Below are 23,264 nucleotides of genomic sequence, written 5' to 3' on the forward strand. Positions count from 1 at the left end.
AGGAAAAGGGGGCTGTCTGCAGGCTGAAAAGAAGTGCCAGAGAAAACCAGCCCTGCTGGCTTCCTGACCTCATTCATCTCCAGAAGTGAGAGAAAGGAGTGTCTGTTTGAAGCCCCAGTCCTCTGCATTTAGTTATGACAGCCAGGATGGAAACACAGCATCACAGGTACATGTGCCTGGAACTGTGGCTGGGTAACCTAGGCGTCATAGTGACTACAGTCATTCTTGCAGCTAAGCCACATGCCCTGGTACCTAAGAACAGAAGCAGGGGTGCCATCTAGGTCTAGAAGCTATGATAGTGTCCCACAGCCTTCGTACTAATCTCAGTGCAATTGAGCTAGGCTCCCTTGGCTGATAGCTCCCCTCCATGGCTCGGTCTAAGGCTGTATCTTCCTCAATTACTCTGCCCTACCAAACACCCCTTGCACCCACAAGATTCTTTCAAATACCACCTGAGGGTGCTGGTTCACGTGGCCACACCCTGCAGCCTCCTAAATGGCCACATACAAGTCCTGCCTCGATTCTTTCAAGGCAGAGGATGTGCTGAAACCCTCGGCACCTCCAGACAGGAGAACCCTCCCCTCCCCCCTCTCCCACCCCCCTACTGTCTGTCATACACCTCTTTCCCTCACCTCTTCCTCCTTTCTTAGCATCACCAGTCAGGAGATGGTTAAGGAGATGACATTTACTTCACTCTCTTGGAAGACAATGCAGATGGGGCTCATGGGTGAAAGACAGACCAGGGGTTGGGGATTTAGCTCAGTGGTAGAGCACTTGCCTAGCAAGCACAAGGCCCTGGGTTCGGTCCCCAGCTCCGAAAAAAAGAACCAAAAAAAAAAAAAAAAAAAAAAGACAGACCAGTTGCAGTAAGAAAGGATAAAAAACTTAGCCCTCATCATTCTGGGGAAACCAGGGTGCTGGTAGGGCCAGCCTCACCCCCGAGGCTCAAAATGAAGATCCTCCTTGTGTGCTTTAGCTGCTGCTGGTGGCAGCATTCTTGGCATCCTCGGCTGCAGGTGCTCTCTACACTGTGCCTCTCTTCCTTCTCACACTGCTCTGCATAGGATGCCAGTCACACTGGGCCTGGATGTACCTAAGGCAGTGCAATCTCATCTTAACCAACTGCATCTCCAGTGATCCTGTTTCCAAGCAGGGCCACATTTGAAACACGGGTGGCTAGGAGTTGAGCCTGTCTTCTGGGGAGCCAGCATGTATCCCACTATAGAGATCATTGTCTGGGCCTGTGCTGACAACTTTGCAGTGATCCCTGCTACAGGTTAAGATGCAGAGGAGAGGTCAACTGTCCTCTACCACCTGGCATCAGTGCTGCCATCCCAGTGCAGATGTCAGCACATCTCTGTGTAGTAGATGCATGGGCTCCTGGGTGGAATGAACAAGGAAGGGTAGAAAGGCTGAAAGGCTAGAATTTAATCAGAATTCTGGGATGTCAGAGCACAGGTTGACTCGGTGGATACTACTGACCACTGAGTGAGCAGCCTAACTTGGTAGCTAGACACTCTCCTAGGAAATGCCCTGGGGTAGAGGGCAACACAAGAGCTACCCAAGGACACCTGGTTCTGGCCACCCACAACTTGGGAGTCTTTTCTTTGACTTTTGGCCATAGGTCAACCTTGCAGTGGCATCTACCCGCAACAAACAAACACACACACACACATACACACACACACACATTCACACACATACACTCATACACATGCATATACATACAACCCCTCCACATAATACACATATACACATACTTCCACAAACCCCACACATACATACACATATATACACACATATCTCCCTCCACATTCACACACACATATACACACGCCTCCCCCAATTCACAAACATACATACACCCCCATACATACACACATACATACACACACATCACACACACATACACATACACACACACCACACAAATTCACACACACACTCCACACATACACATACATACACATATATACAACCCTCCCCACATAATATGCACATATACACACCCTACACACATATATACAAACACACCTCCCCCCACATTGACACACACACCCCACACACATATACAGACACCCCAAACATATATACATACATATACACATATATCCATATGTACACCCCACATATGTATATGCACACATTCATGCATATATATATACACACATACACACACCCCATACACATATATATACATATACATGTACAAATATATACACACATACCCACCCCACATTAACACACATACATTTACACACACACACATTCACACAGCCCCCCCATACCTCCCACATACATACCCCACATTCACACACACATCCCACACATTCACACATGCACGCACATGCATGCACACACACAGACACACAGACACACACACACACACACACACACACACACACACACACAGAGCTGTCTGCTCTAGGACTCTAGGCCTTGTTGGAGCCACAGTAGCACAGGGATCTGCTATGAGAAGTAGGGCAGGGCTCTACCTGGGCACAGGCCTCTGTGGGCTTGAGCAAGCTACTTCCCTTAGGTTCAGGAAATAGCAGTGTCAAGCTTGCTGGGGTGACTTCTCCATCTGCTGGGGAGCAGGAGGTGAGCTGAGGAGTGAAGGAGACAAAGGCCACCTGTTTCTTGGACCTCTCTGAGTGACAATACATGTGGATATCATATCTGTCCCTTACAAGGTCCCCGAATAGGGAGCCGCTCTGGGAATGACTATCAGCGGCAATGTCTGTCTTCGGCCCTACAGTACAGCAGGACATGTACAAGTTGTCCCTGTTTCCTAAGAACCAGAGAAATATTCGAATAGGGCCACCGGGATGGGTGGGCTGCCTAGTGACTGAAGTCGTAAGAGATGATGCTTTGGCCAGGGACTGGTGGCACTTGCCTTTAATCCTAGCACTTGGGAGGCAGAGGAAGGCGGATCTCTCTTAGTTCAAGGCCAGCCTGGTCTGCAGAGCAAGTTCTAGGGCAGCCAAAGTTACACAGAAAAACCCTGTCACGAAAAGCAAAAACAAAACAAACAAAAAGAAAGAAAGAAAGGGTTGGGGATTTAGCTCAGTGGTAGAGCGCTTGCCTAGCAAGTGAAAGGCCCTGTGTTCGGTCCCCAGCTCCAAAAAAAAAAAAAAAAAGAAAGAAAGAAAGAAAGAAAGAAAGAAAGAAAGAAGGAAAGAAAGAAAGGAGGAACGGGGACTTCGGAGGAAAGGAAGGCATGCATCTGAGAAGGCAGCTCTGGTCTTGTACAGAGGGAAATGCCAGCTCAGTCACCCGTCTCTCCATCAGAAACCTGTGATCTTTTGCTTCCCTGTGCCCTTGGCCTCTGAGGTCTTAGTGCTGACTCACAGGGAGGGGCAGTAGTTCCTGGTTTCTGATGGACAGTTGGGCAGAGCTTTCACCCGCCCCTTGGTCTGGGGCATGAGTTTAGCACAAAGGTTATCTACCCCTAAGCTCCCTGTTCCCTTACTATGGGCTGGCCTCTCCTGGAACTCTTGATTCTTCCATGATGAAATCTGAGAGCGAGAACATTTAAAAGCAAGGGTAGGAAGATCATGACCTCTGTCCCCTTAGTTTGGGGTGATCTACGTTGTGAGTGTTTAGTTGCAGTGTAGATGTGATAGGCTCCAGGTAGATGGTGGAGACAAACCAGTCCTCAATCAGTAGAGGAGGAGAAATCAAGGGACCAGGTACATTTGTCGTTGGGGTCCCAAGCCAGTAGATTTCCAAGCTGTTTTCGGCAGAGGTCGTGGTGAGACTGTGAGCAGGACTAGCTCAGGTAGACCACTGTGGATGCTCATCTGAGCCAATGCTAAATATAAGCAAAGCAGTGCTGACCACTGGGGAATTCTGCAGTTCCACCCCACTGCTGCTGGAGAATGGGCTAAAGGGATCAGGGCTGGATAGGCTGGGGGCAAGACTACCTCCTGCTGACCATCCACACACCTTGTCTGTGTGATCCTGGTCCTGAGCCTAGAGGTCCAGTGGGATGCAGGGAACCTTGGGAATTACTATTGGTATGGACAGAAAGCAAAGGAAAGAAGATTCGGAAGGCTGGGGATATTGAGGGGTGCAGAAGCAGCTCTGTTTGGGCCAAGCAGGACTGAGGGCACCCCCAGGGCACCCGGGCTACATGAACAATCAGAAGGGCCAATGTAAGGGTAGTCTTGAAGGCTGTGAGAGTAGATGAAGTACAGTAGACAGAAAAAAGTAAGAACAAGGTCCCCAGGATTGACTCTCCAGGACTCAAGAGATTCGGGTGATGTGGAGAAGGTCTCTGGGCTGCTAAGGGAGGAAACCTCTAGAAGCTAGAGAGGACCAGGGATGTCCACAAGAGAAGCCATGGGTGTGAAGAGTGGTTGGTTTTAGGTCCATGTCAAGCCAAGGCAGAGAATAACCAACACTACCTGATAAGGGTTTCAGTGTGTCAGAGGTGGTGGGAATGAGGAGCAAGGGTCTGCTCAGTGCTAGAGTTGGTAAGTTCTGATAGCTATCCCTGTGACCAGAGTGTTCATAGACTGCTGTCAGCAGAGGCCATGCAATCACAGGCTGTTCTCTGAGCTCCAGAACAGGCCTTCCCTCTGTCCTCAGCAGGACTTTTGGCTGCTGGTAAAGCCTTGGTGGTCCCGTGGTTTCCTAGTGTCACTTCATAAGCCAAGACTTAGAAGGGTCACTTTACAGCACTGCCTTTGAACTCCGAAGCAGCACGTTGTTACCTGCTCTTTACAGACGGGATGGTGATACAGACAGGTTGGGTGCTGCTCTGAAGTCCTAGGGATATGGAGAAAGATGACAGGCCAAAAAACATCGAGGGAGGGGAGGGAGACACTACTGATCAGGAATCCAGCGGAGGCTTGTGATGGCCATTCTTGGTTGTTGACCTGACTGTGTCTGGAATTGACTAAAACCTGAGTGGCCGGGTACGCATGTGAGGGATTTTTCTTTTAAACCATTATTATTAAATCAGTTGAAGTGGGAAGACCCACTCTTTATTTGGATCTTTTGAGGTGGGAAGAGACACCTTTAATCTGGGTACACCTTCTGGAGGCAGCCTATGTAAACGACAGAAGAAGGAAGCTCTTCACTCTTTGCCCCCTTGCTTTCACTTGTGCTGGCAAGGCCTTTCCTTCACTGGCATTAGAGCCTACTTCTCCAGGATTCCAGTGTCTACTGAAGACCCCCTGAGACATCCAGGCTCGTGGACTGAACGACTACTGGATTCTTGGTAGGCAGCCACTGTCGGGCTAGCTGGACCAAGGCCTGTGAGCCAATCTAATAAATCCCTTCCTTGTAACAGTTCTGCTACTCTAGATAACCCTAATACAAGGCTGGGTGTGCCACCACAAGGTCTGCAGAGCAGACCTAAGAGACTGGGGACATGGACAGACACAGCAGAGGAGGACAAGAGATAAAATGGCCCTCTGTCTACACAGCCTGTCTCCATATCTCAGGCTCACCCACAGGGAGATCCAGGATCTAGATGGTTCCAAGGAGCTGGAGTTCCCTGCAGCTGGCCAAGGAGAAAGGACACAAGGAAGAGTGAGAGGAACAGGTAGGAGAAGAGTACCCAGTGGGTTCAGGACCTATAGAACCAGCAGACAGTTTGTGTCACAGTAGGTGTATGTGGAGGAACCCAGACTCCCAGAAAAAAATTCCCTGCTCATCCTTCAGGCTTAAAGACTGAACTGGGGTGGGCGTGCCCCGATTCATCAAATGGAGAGGACATGGACAATGGGCTTTGTCACCCCATGGGAGAGAGGGAGACCCAAGGCAACCTGCAGTTTGGCAGGGAAAGTCCTGCCAGGCAGTGCTCACTCTAGCTTAGACCCAGAGGAGGGTAAGTGTAACCAAGTCTGCAATGGAGAAAGTGACAGTTCTCTGACATAGCAGCACATAGCTGTAACCCCATCACTAGGGAGGCAGAGGCAGGCAGAACCCTCTATGAGTCTGAGGGCAGCTTGGCCTACATAGTGAGTTCCAGACCAGCCAAGGCTACAAGGTTTTGAAACCTTGTCTCAAAAAAGAACAAAACAAAATGCTAAGCCAAGCTCTATGGTTCAGACCTTTAATACCCGCACCTGGGAGAATAAGGCAAGAAGAAGGTAAGTCTGAGACTAGCCTGGGCTACACAGCAGTGAGAGCCTGTCTCACAAACAAGAATGAAAGACATTTATGTGGTGCTGGTAGTGCAGGTCAGTAGATGAACGCCTGCATAGCATGCGAAAGCTCCTGAGTTTGACCCGAAACATTGACAACAAAAAAAATGCCAAACATTTTTTTTAAATGCTGAGATGAGGGGGTGCCCACGTGTAGAGGGATGAGACCAGACCTCTATCCCAAGCCATTCACGTAGAGTATCTTGAAATTGGACAACGGGTCAACAAATCATCAAATCTTAGAAGAATGAAACACTGGGTAGGGTTCTATTCCCAGCATCAAAAATAAAGAGAAAGAAAAGAAAAGAAAGGAAAAGATACGCAAAACATCACGGCAGAGGATTTTTGTCAGGACACTAAAACCGCAAGCAATTAAGAATAAGGGTGACGGGGTTGGGGATTTGGCTCAGTGGTTAGAGCGCTTGCCTAGGAAGCGCAAGGCCCTGGGTTCGGTCCCCAGCTCCGGAAAAAAAAGAACCAAAAAAAAGAATAAGGGTGACAAAAGGTCTGGTGGTGTGTTACCTTTAAGCCCAACACTTAGTGGAAGAGGTACAGACAGGTGGGTAGAAATCCAGGCTAAGTCAATGCCACATACTGAGACCTTAGGGGGTGGGGGTGGGGAAGCCATTAAAGGAAATGTTCTAGGGGCCAGGAAGATGGCTTAGTGGGTAAAGCTTTCACTGCATAAGTATGAGGACAGGAGGAGTTCAGCTCTCTAGCAACCATGTAAATGCCAGGGAAGTGGGTGTGGTGACCTGTCTGTGATCTCAGCCACAAGGAAATGAAAGTGGAGACAGGGAGTCTCTCAGGCAAATTAGGTAGGCAGACTAGCCAAATGGTTGAGCTCTGGGTTCAATGGGAGATTCCGCCTTAATAGATTGGGGAATAATCTGTTGTCTGTCAATATTGGGGCTCCACATGCGCATATGGGCTTAAGCACCCTCCCACATACTACACACACACACACACACACACACACACACACACACACACACACACACACACGCACAGAGTACACGATAGAAAGCAAAGACATGATGTTTGGTCCTAGTCCCTTTAGAAATGCAAATCAAAACCACAGTGAGCTGCTACTTCATACCCATAAGGACGACTTCAATAAAAATAAAAGCAGAAAACCCACAACCAGAGAAGATGGGTGTTAAGAAGAACATGGGGGAAACTGGAAGTCTTCTGCTCTGTGGTGGGAGGGTGACATAGGGCAGGTGGTGTGGAAAGCAGCTTGGTAGGTAGTTCCTCATGAAGCTAAATACGTAATTCCTGTGTTGTGTGAGCCAGCGATTTCTTTCTTCCGTATCTTGCTGAGAAAGGCGGCGACGTAAACATGAAGCACACACGATGACGAAGCTAACACAGTGGCTTTGGGGACTGGCTCTCCTGGACTCTGCCTGGGCTGCCCTGACCCTGGGAGCTCTGGGCCCAGAACTGCCTTTACCCTGTCTTTACCCTGCCGGGAGGTCCTATGGCCACCGCCTGCCTACCTACTGGTGTCTGCTGGCTGCTGTGCCCTGAGCACCATGAGCTATGGCACGGCTACATTTCATGACTGTGAGGACGCTGCTGTCTGAGAGTTGCAGAGCAAGATCTTGGAGACCCGAGCTGATTTAGCCTGCAGGGGGCTGCACTTCTGACACCTGAATCCATTCTGGTCTGGGCGTCTCTCCTCATTCCCTATTAAAATATAATTTTATTTTCTAAAAAGAAAAAAAAGAGCATAAATCACGATAGCTAAGAGGCAGTAATGGCCCAAACTCCACACATACACATACATACACATACATACAACCCTCCCCACATAATATACACATACACACATACATACACACACACACACATACAGACATACACATATATATGCATACACCCCCACAGGCACATATATACACACATACACACACACCATACATGTACACACACATATACACATATATGCATACACACCCCACACATGCACATATATATACACACATACACACACACGCCATGCATATATACACACATACGTGTACATATATAGACACATCTCCCCCCACATTCACACACATACCCCCACACACAAATGGGCGTCCATCAACAGGTGAGCAGATGCACAGAGAGAATACTTTCTGTCCAAATAACAGGATATTGTGCAATACCAAAGGAGTGAAGTACTAGTGGATCTGAAGACTTCATGGTCAGTAAAAGAAATGGGTCGCGTAAGGCCACATCCTGAGCCAGGCCTGCAACCCCTGTGTCTTTGGGAGGCTGAGGCAGGAGGATTGCAAGTTCAAGGCCTGCCTAGGAAACTTAGCAAGACCTGTCTTAAAATAAAAGGAAGGAAAACATTTGGAAGTAGAGCTCCACAGTGGAGCACTTGCCCGAGGCCACAGGTCCAGTCCCTGACATATGCCCCGCTTCCTTGTGCATAAAATGTCCACAGAGAAAGAGGCAGAAGGCGCAGAAATTGTTGCCACTCGGTAGGGAGTGATTACCCACTGGGTGCAGGGCGTTGTTATGGAAAGATCATGGTCACACAATGCTTGCAGGCACTGGATGCCAGAGTTCCTTTATGAAAACTTCATTTTGATTTTAAAAAGGACAAGTAACAGTGTACCTTGCCGGGGAAGGGCAATTTGGGGAAGTAGCAGGGAAGACACACGATCCAGGTCGCACTCGGTGGGGGCGGGGTGGGGGGTGTCCTTCTGGGCTCTACGTGCACACACATTTTCGCTTTGTATATGTGTGTACTATGTGGGTGCGCCCGACCACTCGGATGCATGGAGGGGTCAAGGTTAACATTAGGATGTTTCCCTCGATCACTCTGCCTTTTAAAAAAAAATACTTATTTTGTGAGGGAGTTTGGGTTAGAGGGTGTGGTGGCAAAGGCGTGGAGGGGTGGGAGGGGACAACTTCTGGGAGTCAGCTCACCTTACACTCTGTTGAGGTGGAATGTGCCATTTGTTTGTGATGCTTCAGGCCAGCCAGCCTGAGGGCTGTTATTTCCTCTACCTCCTACGTCAACACAGGAATGCTGGTATTACAGGTACTCACCATTGCATCCAACTTTTTATGTGGGTCCTGGGAATGAAGCTCAGGTGGGCAGGTTGGTGCAGGGACCACCTTTACCCACTGAGCCATCTCCCCAGCCCCCGCTCTATGCTTTGGAACAAGACCTCTCCCTGTTTTGCCAGGATGAGGGGGCAAGTGATCCACCCTTCTCTGTCCACCACCACCACCTTGCTGGGGTTATAGACATAAACTGACAGTCTTAGCTTTTACACTGTTTCTTGGGATACAGACTGTGGTTCTAATGTTAGAAACGGGTCCCAAGAAAATGTCCACACAATCCAAAGAGTTTCAGCAAGGTAAAAAGCTTCACTTGTGCACAAAGAGGCAGAGTGAGGCAAATCCAGCAATCCAGCATGCCTAGGGGTTCCCACTGGGTTTTATTTCTAATGCAAAGAGGTCTTGTACCTCACTCTGATTGGTCAGAGCTCACATTCTTTAAGGGATTATGCCACTTAGAATGGCATACCTGATAAGCCTCGTGCAACCCTGAGCACAAAGGTTTATCTTGGAAAGACGCTGAGTTGGAGAGGGATTCTCACCAGATGATGTCTTTACTAATTTCTTTTCAGGAGCTTGAGAGATGCTCAGTGATTAAGAGCACTGACTGCTCATCCAGGGGACCTGGGGTTCAGTTCCCAGCACCAACATGGCAGCTCACAACTGTCTGTAACTGTGGCTCTAGGGGATCTGATGCCCTCACACAGACATACATGTAGGCAAAAACATCAGTGCATATAAATGTAGATAAATTAATTTTTCCAGATGTTATTATCTTATATCGAGTCTTTCACATGCATGTATTATGTGTACAAATGCATGCCCTTGGAGGTCAGAAGACAGCATCGGGCCCCTGGGACTGTATGAAATTACAGATGGTGTGAGCTACCATGTGGGTGCTGGGAATCTAACCTGGGTCCCTCTGCAAGAGCAACAACTGCTCTTAACCACTGAGTAACATCTCTTCAGATTCTGTCTTGACTAAGTTCTTTATAGCTGGGACTTTCATGACCTCATGTAACCCTTTGATAGCGAAGACAGCAGAGGTCATCTACATTTCCCACCCTCAAGCTTGTGCAGAAAGCGTTTTACCCAGTGAGCCATATCAATTCTACCTTCAAGACCAGGACTTCATATGTGTGCACGTCTGTGTGTGTGTGTATGTGTGTGTCTCGACACCTGGGTTCTAAGACTGCTGTGTATGCTACCACACCGCTTTGCGCAGGAGCAATCCTAACCGGAAGACAAAGCTCCACCCTGCTCGAGTCTGCATCTTGCTGTCCGTCTACTGGATGATTTGCTTGGTCGTGGGACTTGTCCTGCTCATACATTCAGACACTTGACTGCCTCATGTGGTCTACACCCAGGTGCTTCCTGTGCCTCTCCTCCTTCTCCTCCAGGGCTGAAGGGTGGAATGTCTGGTCCTAGTATTTCTTCTCCCTTCTTGCTGTCAAGATCTTCTGTGGACAGCTATGGTAAAGCCGACCCTTCAGGCCCCGTGAAACCTCGGGGTGAGGGGGCCCATCTGAGATCTTGTTGTGGCTTTGTGTGTTCCAGGCTAGGTGTCTCAGTGTGGCCTCGTTCAGAGACAGGACTTTTGGGAGGTTTCTGAATCGTTAGGAATGGACACCAGGAATGGTGTAAGCAACTTTAGGAGTGGGCCAGGGAAGTCTGTATCTCACTATACCTGCAGGCGCCTGGAGAAAAAGTGCTCTGGTTGTGGAGTAAAGGTTTCAATAGTGTCTCCTAGATCCTCTGGACAGAGATCACTCAGGCAGCAGGGGTAAGAGACAGGCAGCTGCAGACTTCAGGGAGGTGAGCTGTGCTTGGGACGGAACGTTTGTCCCAATGACTTGGCTTTCTTTACCTGACCCAGCTTGTCTTGGCTCCAATCCATCATGGGGTAGCAACTGGTGCTGGGTGGTTCACAGAGGCTTGCCCAGGCATAGTGATTAGTCTATAATCAGGATGATCACGGAGAAACTCCATGGGCCACAAATGTGGCCTCTGTATGGCTCTATAGAATCTGAAAGAGTCCTTGGCTCCTGACTGGAGAGGAGATTTGACCTTCCAGCCTCCTTGGGGCAGCTGACAGAGAAACCTTCAGATAACTCTTTCCTTGTTTCTAAGATCATTTTGGAGACAAGGAGGAGCCAGGCAGCTCTCTGGGAGACTGGATGGCTGCTTAAGACTGGTGACAGACAGGGGGTTGGGGATTTAGCTCAGTGGTAGAGCGCTTGCCTAGGAAGCGCAAGGCCCTGGGTTCGGTCCCCAGCTCCAAAAAAAAAAAGAATCAAAAAAAAAAAAAAAAAAAAAAAGACTGGTGACAGACATGGTGGCCTTCACTTCCCATGGTTCCTAGGGTCAGGGATCTTGGGAAAGTCCATATCCCCCAGGGATCCAGCCACTAAGTCGCCTCAGAGCACATTCCAGGGCCTGATGGGACTTGAAGCTGTGGAAAGAGGTGGGAAGTGTAGGCTGCCTGGAGGAACTTGGATTTTAGAGGGTTGAACCAGATCTGACCGGATCCCTAGGCAGTTGCTAGGAAACTGTCACCTTGCCAGGGATAGCTACATCTTCCCAAGTACTTTCCCTTGAGAAAGGGACATCCTGGTCTGGTGGAGGGCCACGGTAGGTAGGCTGGACACCAGATCCAGGTCTGAAGAGAGCTCCCACATCCTTGCTAGGTGAGCTCTAGAACTGTAGGGGCTGTGCCACGGAATTTGTTCTTAGGCTCTGGGGTCCTGAATGCTCCTAGCTCAGAAAATGGACTACAGGGCAAGTAGGTCACCAGGTCTGCAGACACATGGTTATTGATGGTGCCACTTCTAACCTTTGGGAGACAGGAGGAGCACTGGCTTGGTTTCTGTTTCCTTGTTGGGAGCTCTGAGTTATTTGGTCTGAAGGAAGGGTCGGGGTTGGCAAGCACAACTGGCTATCCCTAGCATCTGAAGGATAGTGTCTGGGTATCTGTGACATACCCAGTGGCTGAGGCTGGAGTTTGTCAGCTACCTGTCATAGGTCTCCACCCCTGAAGACTGAAGCCACCCCCCAAGCCCCATGCAACTTGTTGGAGGCCATGGGGGTCCTCACACAAATAGTTTCTGAAGCACCTTTTGAATAATAGTCAGACCCTAGGCAGGGGTGGAGGTCAGACTCTGAATGACTCTTCATGGAGGGTCATTGGAGAGTGGACGCCTGATAGCGCAGGCTTGCCTTACCAGGCTGGGCATCTCAACAGGCAAGGACTCAGGATGGTAGGCTGTGGAGCCACAGCTAATGCCCATGGTCCCCCGTCCCCCTTCCTTTTCCCCTCCCCCATTGCCACAGTCAAAAAAGTGGGCAGCTGTGACCTTTTGGACTCAGAGAGCACCCTTTCCTGTTCTGGCTGTGTTGAGATCTTTGTCTAAAGTTGAGTTATTATCAAAACTTCCTAGCTTTAGGGGACCTGGGGTCATTTAGGAGCCGCAGTAGAAGTGATGGAGTGTTCCTTTATCCCAGACTGGGTGCTCAGGGATAAGGGTCCTGGACCCTGTCCACCAAAGGTGGTGCTCCCTGATGCCTCCTCAAACCGAAGTGCCCAATTATTTCCATTGTGTGGATAAGAAAAATGGGGTTGATGTCGCACCCCTCATAGGACCTGGAAGAATTCTCCCCGCTCAGAAGAATGGCTCTGCTTCCTCCCAACCCTGTTGCTTTCCAGGCAGTCAGCATTTGTGGAGCAGGCTAGAAAGCTGCTGTGCTGTCCTCCTGTGCAGGGCTGGGACTATGTTGGGATTGGTCTTGGGCTCTGTGTATTCAGATGCTGAGTTCTGTGCCCCAAGATCAGGTTGCAGTCTGGACATGGGCAGCGTATTGATCAATGTGCCGTAAAGAATGTTCCCCCAATAAACTCTGATTAGATAATAAAAGTCTAGAGCCTGTGACTGGGCAAGAGAGAGAGGAAGGTGAAACTTGAGAGAGGTGTGTGTGTGTGTGTGTGTGTGTGTGTGTGTGTGTGTGTGTGTGTTTTCTCTCCCCCAGGGACCAGGAGAAGGAAAAAGGTAGAGGAAGGAGGAGGTTGCCATGAGGCTGGATGGACCTCGAGGATGGACCATGATCATGTGGCCAAGAGAAAATCGCTCTGAGGACACACATGAGGCAGAGCAAACACAGCAAGACTTAGTTGGCAAGCAACACGGCGCCTATGGCTAGGATGTTATAATAGTCTCAGAACCTGCCCGGTTTAAACTTACAGCTTGTTAATAAAAACACCAGGTTCGGGGTTGGGGATTTGGCTCAGTGGTAGAGCGCTTGCCTAGCAAGCGCAAGGCCCTGGGTTCGGTCCCCAGCTCCGAAAAAAAAGAAAAGAAAAACAACAACAAAAAAAAAAAAACAAAAAAAAACCCCCACCAGGTTCTATGTCTATTTTTTGTTTTGTTTTTTTTTTTTCTCCCCGGGAGCTATACAGGCTAGAGTGGGGCACACACACCCCCCTCCGAAAATCACTTCTATAAGAGATGAAGGATGACAGAGCAGGTCTGTGTCAGTGCCTGTTATCTGGCTTTGTTGCAGGGCCCCGAACCACCGGGGAAAACGGAAGTTCAGGAGGTTGACAGCCTTGCCCAAGATCCCCAGTCAGTCCAAGGTGCCTAGGTCTTGCTTCCCAACCAGGGAGACAGCTGTCGTAGCCCAGGATTAGGCACGCAGGGTATGGTGGTTTGGATGGGGCGAAAAGTCCGAAGTAGGCCCTACAGACCCAGGGCAGAGGCAGGCAGCAGGAGCCCAGGGTGCAGGGGTGCGGTGGGGGCGTGTGCCACCCGGCAGAAGGCGGAGGCCAGCAGGCCAGGACCTAGAGAGCAAAGGGCCCTGTCTCAGAGATAGTGAGGACATTGCCACTCTCTTGCCAGAATCATAGAAGGAGCCCACAGCCTTGGGAGGGGATAAATGGAAGGGAGAATGGGGTGCCGAGGTGGACAGCCCCGGTCCGAGGGCGCGGAAGAGAACAGTGAGAAGGTCCGCGTTGGGTGGGGTCCGCGCCCTGGACGCCTATAGAGCGAGTACCGGCCTGGTCTCCCCGTTAAGTGGAGAATGGCAGTGTCCGCGCCGTCGGGGCGCAGCGGCCAGGGCGCCCCCTCCGGCAGCGGCGCGGGGTCCGGGTGGGGAGGGCAGGGGCGGCGCCAGGCAGCGGTGACGTGCGCCGGGGACGTGCCGCGCGACGGATGAGAGCACTTAAAGTCGCCCCCGGCGCGGCGCCCGGCAGCCGAGGCGGGCAGAGGCGGACACAGCGGCTGGCCGTAACAGGTAGGCGCGGCGGGATGCTTGGCGCGCGGAGCGAGACAGGGACCCTTCCTCCAGTCGTCTAAGGTTTGGGACCTTCGATCATCAGGAACGGGGTCCGGACCTGGAGCTCCCGGTCCCTGATCCTCTCCCCTCCTGGTTCTCCAGCCCCGTTCTCTCTTGACTTGGAGAACCCTCTCACCACTGTGGCTCCACCAAAGGGCCCTGAGCAGCCAGTCGCGCGATTGCATCCTGCTCCCCTGCCCTCGTAGAAGCCTATCTATCCATCCGGTAGCCCTCGGGGGCTGGATTTCATCCAGGAGGCAGCTGCCCTGGGCGACCAAACGTCCAGAGTATAAATAACTCGGCCCAAGAGGGTTGGAGGGTGGCCGGACGGCCGAGGAGCCTGGGCTATATTTGGTGGGAATGCTACAACCTTCTTGGAACCCCGAATCTCCAGCGGGCGTCTGCAGGCCGCTCAGTGAGAGAGAGAGAGAGAGAGAGAGAGAGAGAGAGAGAGAGAGAGAGAGAGAGAGAGAGAGAGAGAGAGAGAGAGAGAGAGAGAGAGAGAGAGAGAGAGAGAGAGAGAGAGACACGTGCGCTTCGGAATGGTTCCAGGTTGGGGGAGGAATGCCCTCGGGTCTCTTTCTTTCGTCTCTTTACCTTTACTACAGTCTTAAACTCATTAACCCTCACCCAGCCACCACTATTAGCCAGAACTAGGCACATGAAAGTGGGGTTTCCCTCCAGAATGGTCTTGGTTTGCTCTATCTTCATCCCGTAGGAAAACCAGGCACACGGCCTCAGTTTTCTTACCTGAAAAGACTAGGCGCCTGCCTGGATGCTGGTCCAATCAACAGTGCAAGGAAAGCCGTTAACTCTGGACAGCTGAGAGTGCTTGGAGTCTGGGTTACAAGTAAGGAGGGGCAGCAGGGTCCAGACAGACAGGAACGCTTTCTGTGAATATCTGAGTCAGGGCAACAGGTTGGTCTGAGAGACAGTAGACGGCAAGGCTCCCCCCCATACAATATGGGCTCATTAGCTTTTTCCAAAGCTGGGGGTGGATTCAGTCGGGGGCAGGTTATCCCCGAGGGCTTCCAGCATCATTCAACAGGCCCAAAAGTTGGCTGGTGTCCAGTGGGTGCTGGGTCTGTCGGTGTTGAGGAATGAGGACAGTCCCAAAAGTGTGGAGACTCACTCAGGATGAGCAGTGACTACTCGTACACCGCTAGGATGTTGGGCAAAGGGGCACTGATGACACTACCAAGGTACGTGTGGCCTCTTCTTGACGAGGACTTTGTGGTGCCAACAAAACCTTGAATAACCAGTGATTTGGTTCCAAGATGGACTTAGATCACCAGTGACCTTGGGCAGGACTTGCTCCCCATAAAAAACGATCTCGCTGCTTGGACGGCTAAATTTGGAGGGGCAGCAAGGAGAAAGCACACTCGGTCCTAGAACCATCAAAAAGTAATGTGGAAGGGGCCGCTTTCTGGTATCTCAGAATATGCCGGTGTTCGGGGACTCTAGGGGCCAGTCCTGCAGTGAGCTGGTCAGAAATGGGAGGGCTGGTGAGGGCCAAAAGCAGACGGCTCCTTGGGGCCCCGTGCGGGACTTTCTGGATGGTGGTGCTAAGCAATTGGAGACGTCTCTGGACCAGGCCTTGGTCCACCTGGCACTGAGCACTGGCTCAGGGACAGGTCAGGAATGAAGACCGCCCTAGCGGTCAGAGCAGATTTCTGGCCGTTGTTCCAATCAGTGGAATGGGCCATGAGGGGGCAGATGGATTCATGAAGTAGCTGAGACCCGCAGCTCATCTAAACATCCCAGAGGTTCAGTCGCGCGACCTCGCTCGTTTCTGTGAAGGGCATTATGAACTGGTCCGCCTTGCAAGCGAATCTGCGGGTGAGGTGTAGCTTTTCTCAGGGGATGTGGCGCCGTGTGCTGCAAGTACGGTAGAAGCAGAGAAGGGCCGCCTACTCCAGGCAATACGGCGGCGGCTCCTCCCTTGGCGCGGTCACGTCCCCCACGTACCTAGGCCGCTTGGGCGGAGCTTCCTTCCCTTCCCGACCCTAGCCCGACCCACTGAACCCCGCCCAGGTCGACTGGACCACTACTTCCAGTCGGCTACCGGCCTCTGATCCGAGCCCCACCTCCACCCATACTTCAGCCATCTCCAGACCTATCTCCTTGCGGGACAGTGATGGGAGTTGGGGGGTGCATATGACTTCCGAGACTCCCTTTAGCTTTAGCGTCAGATCCTAGCTTTAGGGAGGAGGACTGCATGGGAACTGAGGGCTTCTAAGATACACTTGTGGAGGGGTGGCCCGTTCAATGCTCAGCAAGTCTTGGTGGAACTTTGCATAGAAGGGTCTCTGGCAGTAAGCTGGATCGGGTCCCTAGGGCTGCCCCATTTTGTGACAGCCAAGGTTCCTCACAAGAGGAGGGATCTCAGTGCTGAGGTTGAGTGGTGGTTGGCTCTGGGCAACAGTGTCTATTTTGGCAAACAAGGCCAGTATTTCTATCCCACTGATCCCTGAAAAGTTGATGTGAGCTGACAGGACAACGTGCAGGGGAGCCAGGCACACATTGGAGGCTGGGCAAGCCAGTAGAGACCGGATGGGGAGACAGGCAAGGCTGTGGCCCATCCTTTGCTGCCCATGGAGGCCTCTCCAGAAAAATCCCCTAGGGACCTTTTGATGGTATACCTTTGCACACAGGTGGGCTCAAGGCTTAGGGTTCAGAGAGGAGAGGCACACTGCTACGCCCCTCCCTTTTGTACAATGGTAGGGGGAGGGAGGGAGAGAGGGAACTTGGGAGTCTTTCAGCAACCTCCTGCCCCCGCCACTCTGAGAAACTGGGTGTTAGCCTTAACTGGCTGCTTTGGGGTTCTGCAGTGCAACACAAGGGACGTAGTTGCCTTAGTTCCTGTTGCCTCCTTTGACCACAAAGGCAGGACCAAGGCTGGTTGCTCCTCTGGGTGACAGGCACTTAATGGACACCTGGTCTGTCTTCCTTGAACTGGTCCAAAGACCCCAGCTGGCAAGTCCAGGCCCTCAAATGCAAAGGGCTGTACCAAAGGACTTCCATGTACTCCTGTCATAGGCCACAGCCAGTGGTGTTAGGCTTTCCAAGGGCCTCTAGTGACCAGCCCTCAGGGGCACCCCGGAGCCTCTTCTGACCCAGCCCCCATCCCCATATCAGTTTTCTGTGACCTGGAGGCTGAGTTATTTCTGGGCTGCTTCACGCGCTTCCCTGGCAGGGTAAATGTCACCGAAAGGCCACAGAGCTAGGGTGTGCTCATGTGATATGCTGTTGGAGGTGGGGACCCTGTGGATGTAGACAGGGAAGCCCTAGGGTTAGAGCTGTTACCCTGTGGACCTCCTCCTCAAGGCAAGCTGGGTATCCTAGCCTTTTTACTCTACTGGGATGTGTTCAGGACTGGGTGATAAACAGCAGGCCAAATAGCAGGCTTAAACTCCATCCCTGGTTGGGGAATTATGATTTCCCGGCAGTCTCCCTCTGCAAGTTCTCTGGTGACAGGCTGGGGTGGGCACTGCTGAGGTGCCATTAAGGTAGTTAGCGCCTGGGCTGGGTAAGGACAGCGTTGGTGCTGGGCCTTGGCGAGGAGCTTCCTGTCTTCGTGCCATCACCTCTTGGCGCTGAAGGTGGCCCTCCTTGTGTAAGCCTTACATGGCAGCCATGGGACAGAAAAGTCCCAGAACCGGTACTCTTTTGGCCCCCATTGCCCTCCAGGATCCTAGTTCAGAGGGGACCTCATCTACAGCAGGTAATTATGTCCCCTATTTCTGTCCCCTATATACTGTGAGAGCTCTATCGAGGGCCAACCTTTATAATAAACTAGCAAAGGTAGAAGAGACTTCAAAAGGCTTGGATAGTACCTTGGGCCTGTTAGTACCTTGACAAGTGCTAGGTATGTCTGATAAGAGCCCAGAAGCACGATCCTGGGAGCCCCAACTCCTCTGTGGGGACCTCAGGTGCCCAGACTTAGGCTGATGTTCACTGCTGGTTTTGGGCATGCTCTTTTTTTGGCTTCACGTGGAAACTGGGTTTTGTTGTTTTTTTTTTTTTTTTTCGGAGCTGGGGACCGAACCCAGGGCCTTGCGCTTGCTAGGCAAGTGCTCTACCGCTGAGCTAAATCCCCAACCCTGGTTTTGCTGTTTTTTGTTTTTGTTTTTTTGTTTTGTTTTGTTTTGTTTTTGGTACATCTTAATTTATTTTGTGAACATTGGAGGGGCGGGGGCAGGGGGGTGTAGGCACAGGAACGTATGTGCCTGTGTGTGTGTGCCATTGCTTGTGGAGGGCAGAGGACATCCTGCAGGGGTCTGTTCTCGTCTTCCATCATGCAGGTCATGGAGATTGAACCCAGGTTGTCAGTCTCAGTAGAAGGTGTCTTTACCCATTGATCCATCTTGCCCACTCTGGATTTATTTTAAAGAGTGCATCAGAATAACTCCCAGCACTTAGGAGTTAAGAGTCAGGAGAATTCAAGGCCATCTAGGGCTAGTGAAATACTGTCTACACACACACACACACACACACACACACACACACACACACACACACACACACACACGGACAAAAAAGGCAAGAAACTTCTTTCTGTAAATCCACAATCTGAACCGCTCCCTCCCCCCATCCTCTCTCTTCCTTACATTCTGGGCCTGGGGTGATCCTCATGCTTCCTGTCTTTTGGTTTCATCTCTAAATGGCATATTCCTAGAATCTACCACTCCAGTTTTTAAAGATTCCCTTAAGGGCCTTTCAAACTCAGGGCTAATGGATAAGAGGTGTCTGGGCCTCACTTGGGGCTCCCACTGAGCATGTCCTGTCAGTAAGTCTTGGGAGGGGGTGCTCAGGTTGGGCCACGGTCAGATGGTGAGATGTGGGGTGCGGCCTTCAAAGACTGGTGTGCATTCCCAGCACAGCTGTATGTTGTCTCTGAACCTCAGGGAAACCTGAACAGAGAGTCACACTGGGCTTCCTAGGACAGTTTAGCACATCTGTGCCCCAGTCCACGGAACTGCTCACAGGAGAAAGGCAGCAAAGGGGCAGGGGCAGGGCTGGAGCCCAGAGTTCCACGCTCAGCCATCCCAGGATGAGCAGCCAAGGTGGGAAAGCCACCTGGTCAGGAGTTTACATTCCGGTGCTAGCTGCCCTTATATACATATACATCATGGCTTGATTTTTCTACCCAGGGTACTGTTTGGCAGCACACCATCTGCAGAGAGACCAGTAGGCTGGACTGAATACTCAGGTCAGAGGCCGCCCTCGCTGCAGCTCAATTCTTGGTGAGACAGGGGATGAGGCTAACCCCTGGGATTAGGAGAATACTGACTGGGGTACGATAGCCAAACAGAAGCTTGGTCCTAGCTCTCGGACTTGCTTTGTCTCACAATCAATAAGGCCCTGAAATTCATGAAAGGGGAAGTTAGCGCTGGATGGGTGCAGGGTCTGGATCAGCCCGTTCTCATAGATTGGGATATGAGCTGCTGCCACAGCTCACTGTTTTACCCCTTAATCCTAAGCCTTCCCAGAATCCATCAGGATCTTCAGCTTCTCCCAAAAGCCAGTGTCACAGATTGTTCCGGGCAGAATTACAGCTACTAAGATCTACTCGGGGGAACTGGGAAACAAGTCCCCTCAGATACCACAGCCTGCTTCATCATCTGCCTCTGCTCTAGAGACATGTCCTCCCAGCCAGCCAGTGGAATCCGGACTGGGCAAGAATGCAGCATAGCTCCTCAGGGGCAGGAGAGCAAGGCAGGGCTGACCCTACTTAGACCTAGGGGGTCCACCTAGGGGTGCTGGATACCCATCCTAGACATTCTAGGGGAGGACTCATGAGTGTGCCCTAAAAAGAGACAGGAAGTACAGGTTACTCTGTGGGCAATGCTTATGCCTAGCACAGGTTCAGAAGATGCCCACTAGGCTGACTTCTTTGGGTCTGCGCTTCCCAGGAAGTAATGTAGAATCCTGCTTGAGCCCAGAGTCCATGTACTTCATAACCAACCAGTGTGGGGATAGGCAACTGAATGAGGGGTCTAAACAGCTTTCCAAGGTACCAGTTAAGGGTAACCAGGGGTGGGAGCCCCAAGCAGGCTGCCCGTGGCTGAGCTGCTGCTGGAGCAGTCAGTTGCTAATTCTGGCAACTCTCCAACTTGTCTGTCTCTGTCCCTACCCTCCTCTGCTTGGCTGTGGCAGGAATGGCGCACCCTGGCAACCTGAGTCATCCACATTTCTTTTCCCTCAGGTGAAACCAGCCCTCCTGGCCATGGGAGGAGCTGTGGTGGACGAGGGTCCCACCGGCATCAAGGCCCCCGATGGGGGCTGGGGCTGGGCCGTCCTCTTTGGCTGTTTCATCATCACGGGCTTCTCCTATGCCTTCCCCAAAGCGGTCAGTGTTTTTTTCAAGGAGCTCATGCATGAGTTTGGGATTGGCTACAGCGACACAGCTTGGATCTCCTCCATCCTGCTGGCTATGCTGTATGGCACAGGTGAGGTTGGGGTCCGCAGGGAGCAGGGGAGTGGGTTAAATCTGTGAGTAGGTAAACTTGACAGGAAGCTATTGGTTCTCTAAGTGGGCAGGCTGTGTCGATACTCCCAGTGGTCAGGCTCCACAAGCAGTTCCTTCGAAGATGGTTGATGCTTGCTGACCTGCTTATGTGAGAAGCTGAGTGACCATGAGTGACCCACACTAAGAACCTGGCCCCCAGTGCCCAGCACACCTGATAGGCTGAGGGCCTGACATATTCTGCTGGGCATGGAGAGGGCAGAGCCAAGCTGGAGGCCTGGGCCTGCCCTCAGCTACCCGTCTTCTTCACACAGGCCCACTCTGCAGTATGTGTGTGAACCGCTTTGGCTGCCGGCCCGTCATGCTTGTGGGTGGCCTCTTTGCGTCCCTGGGGATGGTGGCTGCATCCTTCTGCAGAAGCATTATCCAGATCTACCTCACCACAGGGGTCATCACTGGTGAGTCTGGAGGGACCTGAAGACCTTAGTGTGTCAGGAAAGATGAGCACTTCTGCTCATCTATTCTGAGTTTTGGGGGAAGGTTGAGGACTATTGGGCCCCTGGGCTGTATCCTTCCCTCCCATCCACGATCGTCTATGGGAGCAGTGAGTACAGTTCTGCTGGGAAACAGTGGCCAATGGCTGAGGTCCTGTACGTTGAGGCCCATTGGATGCTCATCGTCATCTGCAATGGAGCCCATGTCCAGGGAAGCTGGGGCATGGACAAAGGTCTGGGGTCTAAGCTGCCTTGCTTGGACATCTGATCATGAGGTCTCACACTGCCTTCCCTGCGAATCTTGGTCAGTCATGGGGTTTAACTGCGTCCTCCCTGGAGGTCTGGGGATCTTATACTGTCCTCTCTCTTACAGGCTTGGGTCTGGCTCTCAACTTCCAGCCCTCCCTCATCATGCTCAATCGATACTTCAACAAGCGCCGCCCTATGGCCAATGGGCTGGCAGCAGCAGGCAGTCCCGTGTTCCTTTGTGCACTGTCTCCACTGGGGCAGCTGCTGCAGGACCACTATGGCTGGCGGGGTGGCTTCCTCATCCTGGGAGGCCTGCTGCTCAACTGCTGCGTGTGTGCTGCACTCATGAGACCACTGGTAGCACCCCAGGCGAGTGGAGGGGCTGAGCCCCATGGACCCCAGCGGCCGTCTCCGCGCCTGCTAGACCTGAGTGTCTTCCGAGACCGTGGCTTCCTCATCTATGCTGTGGCTGCCTCAATCATGGTGCTGGGGCTCTTTGTGCCTCCGGTCTTTGTGGTGAGCTATGCTAAGGATATGGGTGTGCCTGACACAAAGGCTGCCTTCCTTCTCACCATCCTGGGCTTCATCGACATCTTTGCCAGGCCCACGGCGGGTTTCATAACAGGGCTCAAGAAGGTGCGGCCCTACTCTGTCTACCTCTTCAGCTTTGCCATGTTCTTCAATGGCTTCACTGACCTGACAGGCTCCACGGCCAGTGACTACGGTGGCCTGGTGGTCTTTTGCATCTTCTTTGGGATCTCGTATGGCATGGTGGGAGCGCTACAGTTTGAGGTGCTCATGGCTATCGTGGGCACTCAAAAGTTCTCCAGTGCCATTGGTCTCGTGCTGCTGTTAGAGGCTGTGGCTGTGCTCATCGGACCCCCATCAGGAGGTGAGTGCTGCTGGCAGGAGAGACTAGGACAGGGCAAGGCCTGGCCTCCCTGCTTTAGAAGACCGGGGCCAGCAGATGTCAGCAGTTAAATGCTGGCCCTGAGCCAGGACAGGCGTACACTCGACACCTCCACACACGGGGCCTGGCTGTTCCCTTGGGCGTCTGAACACCACACGGGCAGCTTTCAAGGGAATGGGGCAATGCTTGTTACTTTGGTCCTTTTACTTTTTAAAGGCCAGCCAAAGAAAACCCACTCCATTGGAATTTAGAGTGTTTTTGGCAGGAGAGGGAAGCCTAGCCATCCTAGACTTGGGACTCTATAGCCCTATCTGATCTCCTTGTACCCTCTGGTTCCTTCTTTCTCCCAGAATGGTCTTGGGGTCCTCAGTTACTAGATACAAAGGGCCTTGTTAAGCCATGTCTCTTTCTAGGGGTCCCAGTCCATGACTGGGAAGAGGGGTGTGTGTGTGTTCGCAAACCCTCAAGGCTACTTCTATCTATCCTTTTTGATTCAGCCTTTGCTCCCATGGGGAGGAGAATGAAGAGGAGACTGGAGAGGGCTGGGTGGGTGCCGCTGGGGACGGAGTTCAACAGACAGGGTGACTGCATGTCTG

The 23,264-nt window shown here is 51.8% G+C and overlaps 2 protein-coding genes and 1 pseudogene across 5 annotated transcripts in view; 2 read left to right on the plus strand and 1 right to left on the minus strand.

The window, feature by feature from the left end:
• The first annotated feature begins 7,367 nt into the window (after positions 1 to 7,367).
• Dpm3-ps2 (dolichyl-phosphate mannosyltransferase subunit 3, regulatory, pseudogene 2) lies at positions 7,368 to 10,284 on the plus strand (annotated as a pseudogene).
• Positions 10,285 to 15,680: 5,396 nt separating this feature from the next.
• The window catches only part of Slc16a3 (solute carrier family 16 member 3), a 43,841-nt gene continuing 36,257 nt past the window's right edge, over positions 15,681 to 23,264 (plus strand). For 2 of the 3 annotated variants that reach the window (XM_063269935.1, XM_063269934.1), the window contains exons 1-3: positions 20,776 to 20,998; positions 21,330 to 21,473; positions 21,883 to 22,650. In XM_063269935.1, the coding sequence (XP_063126005.1) occupies positions 20,776 to 20,998; positions 21,330 to 21,473; positions 21,883 to 22,650 (1,135 nt within the window). 3 annotated transcript variants of the gene reach the window in all.
• Positions 16,850 to 23,264, minus strand: part of Csnk1d (casein kinase 1, delta) — a 41,457-nt gene continuing 35,042 nt past the window's right edge. Inside the window, exon 11 of one of the 2 annotated variants that reach the window (XR_010055240.1) lies at positions 16,850 to 18,922. The gene's annotated coding sequence lies outside the window, so the exon portion shown is untranslated. Of the gene's footprint in view, positions 18,923 to 19,012; positions 21,159 to 23,264 lie in introns of those variants that run through there. The other variant, XR_010055241.1, reaches the window with a different exon arrangement.

This window comes from Rattus norvegicus, chromosome 10 (genome assembly GCF_036323735.1).
Source record: "Rattus norvegicus strain BN/NHsdMcwi chromosome 10, GRCr8, whole genome shotgun sequence".
Taxonomy (NCBI): Eukaryota; Metazoa; Chordata; class Mammalia; order Rodentia; family Muridae; genus Rattus; species Rattus norvegicus.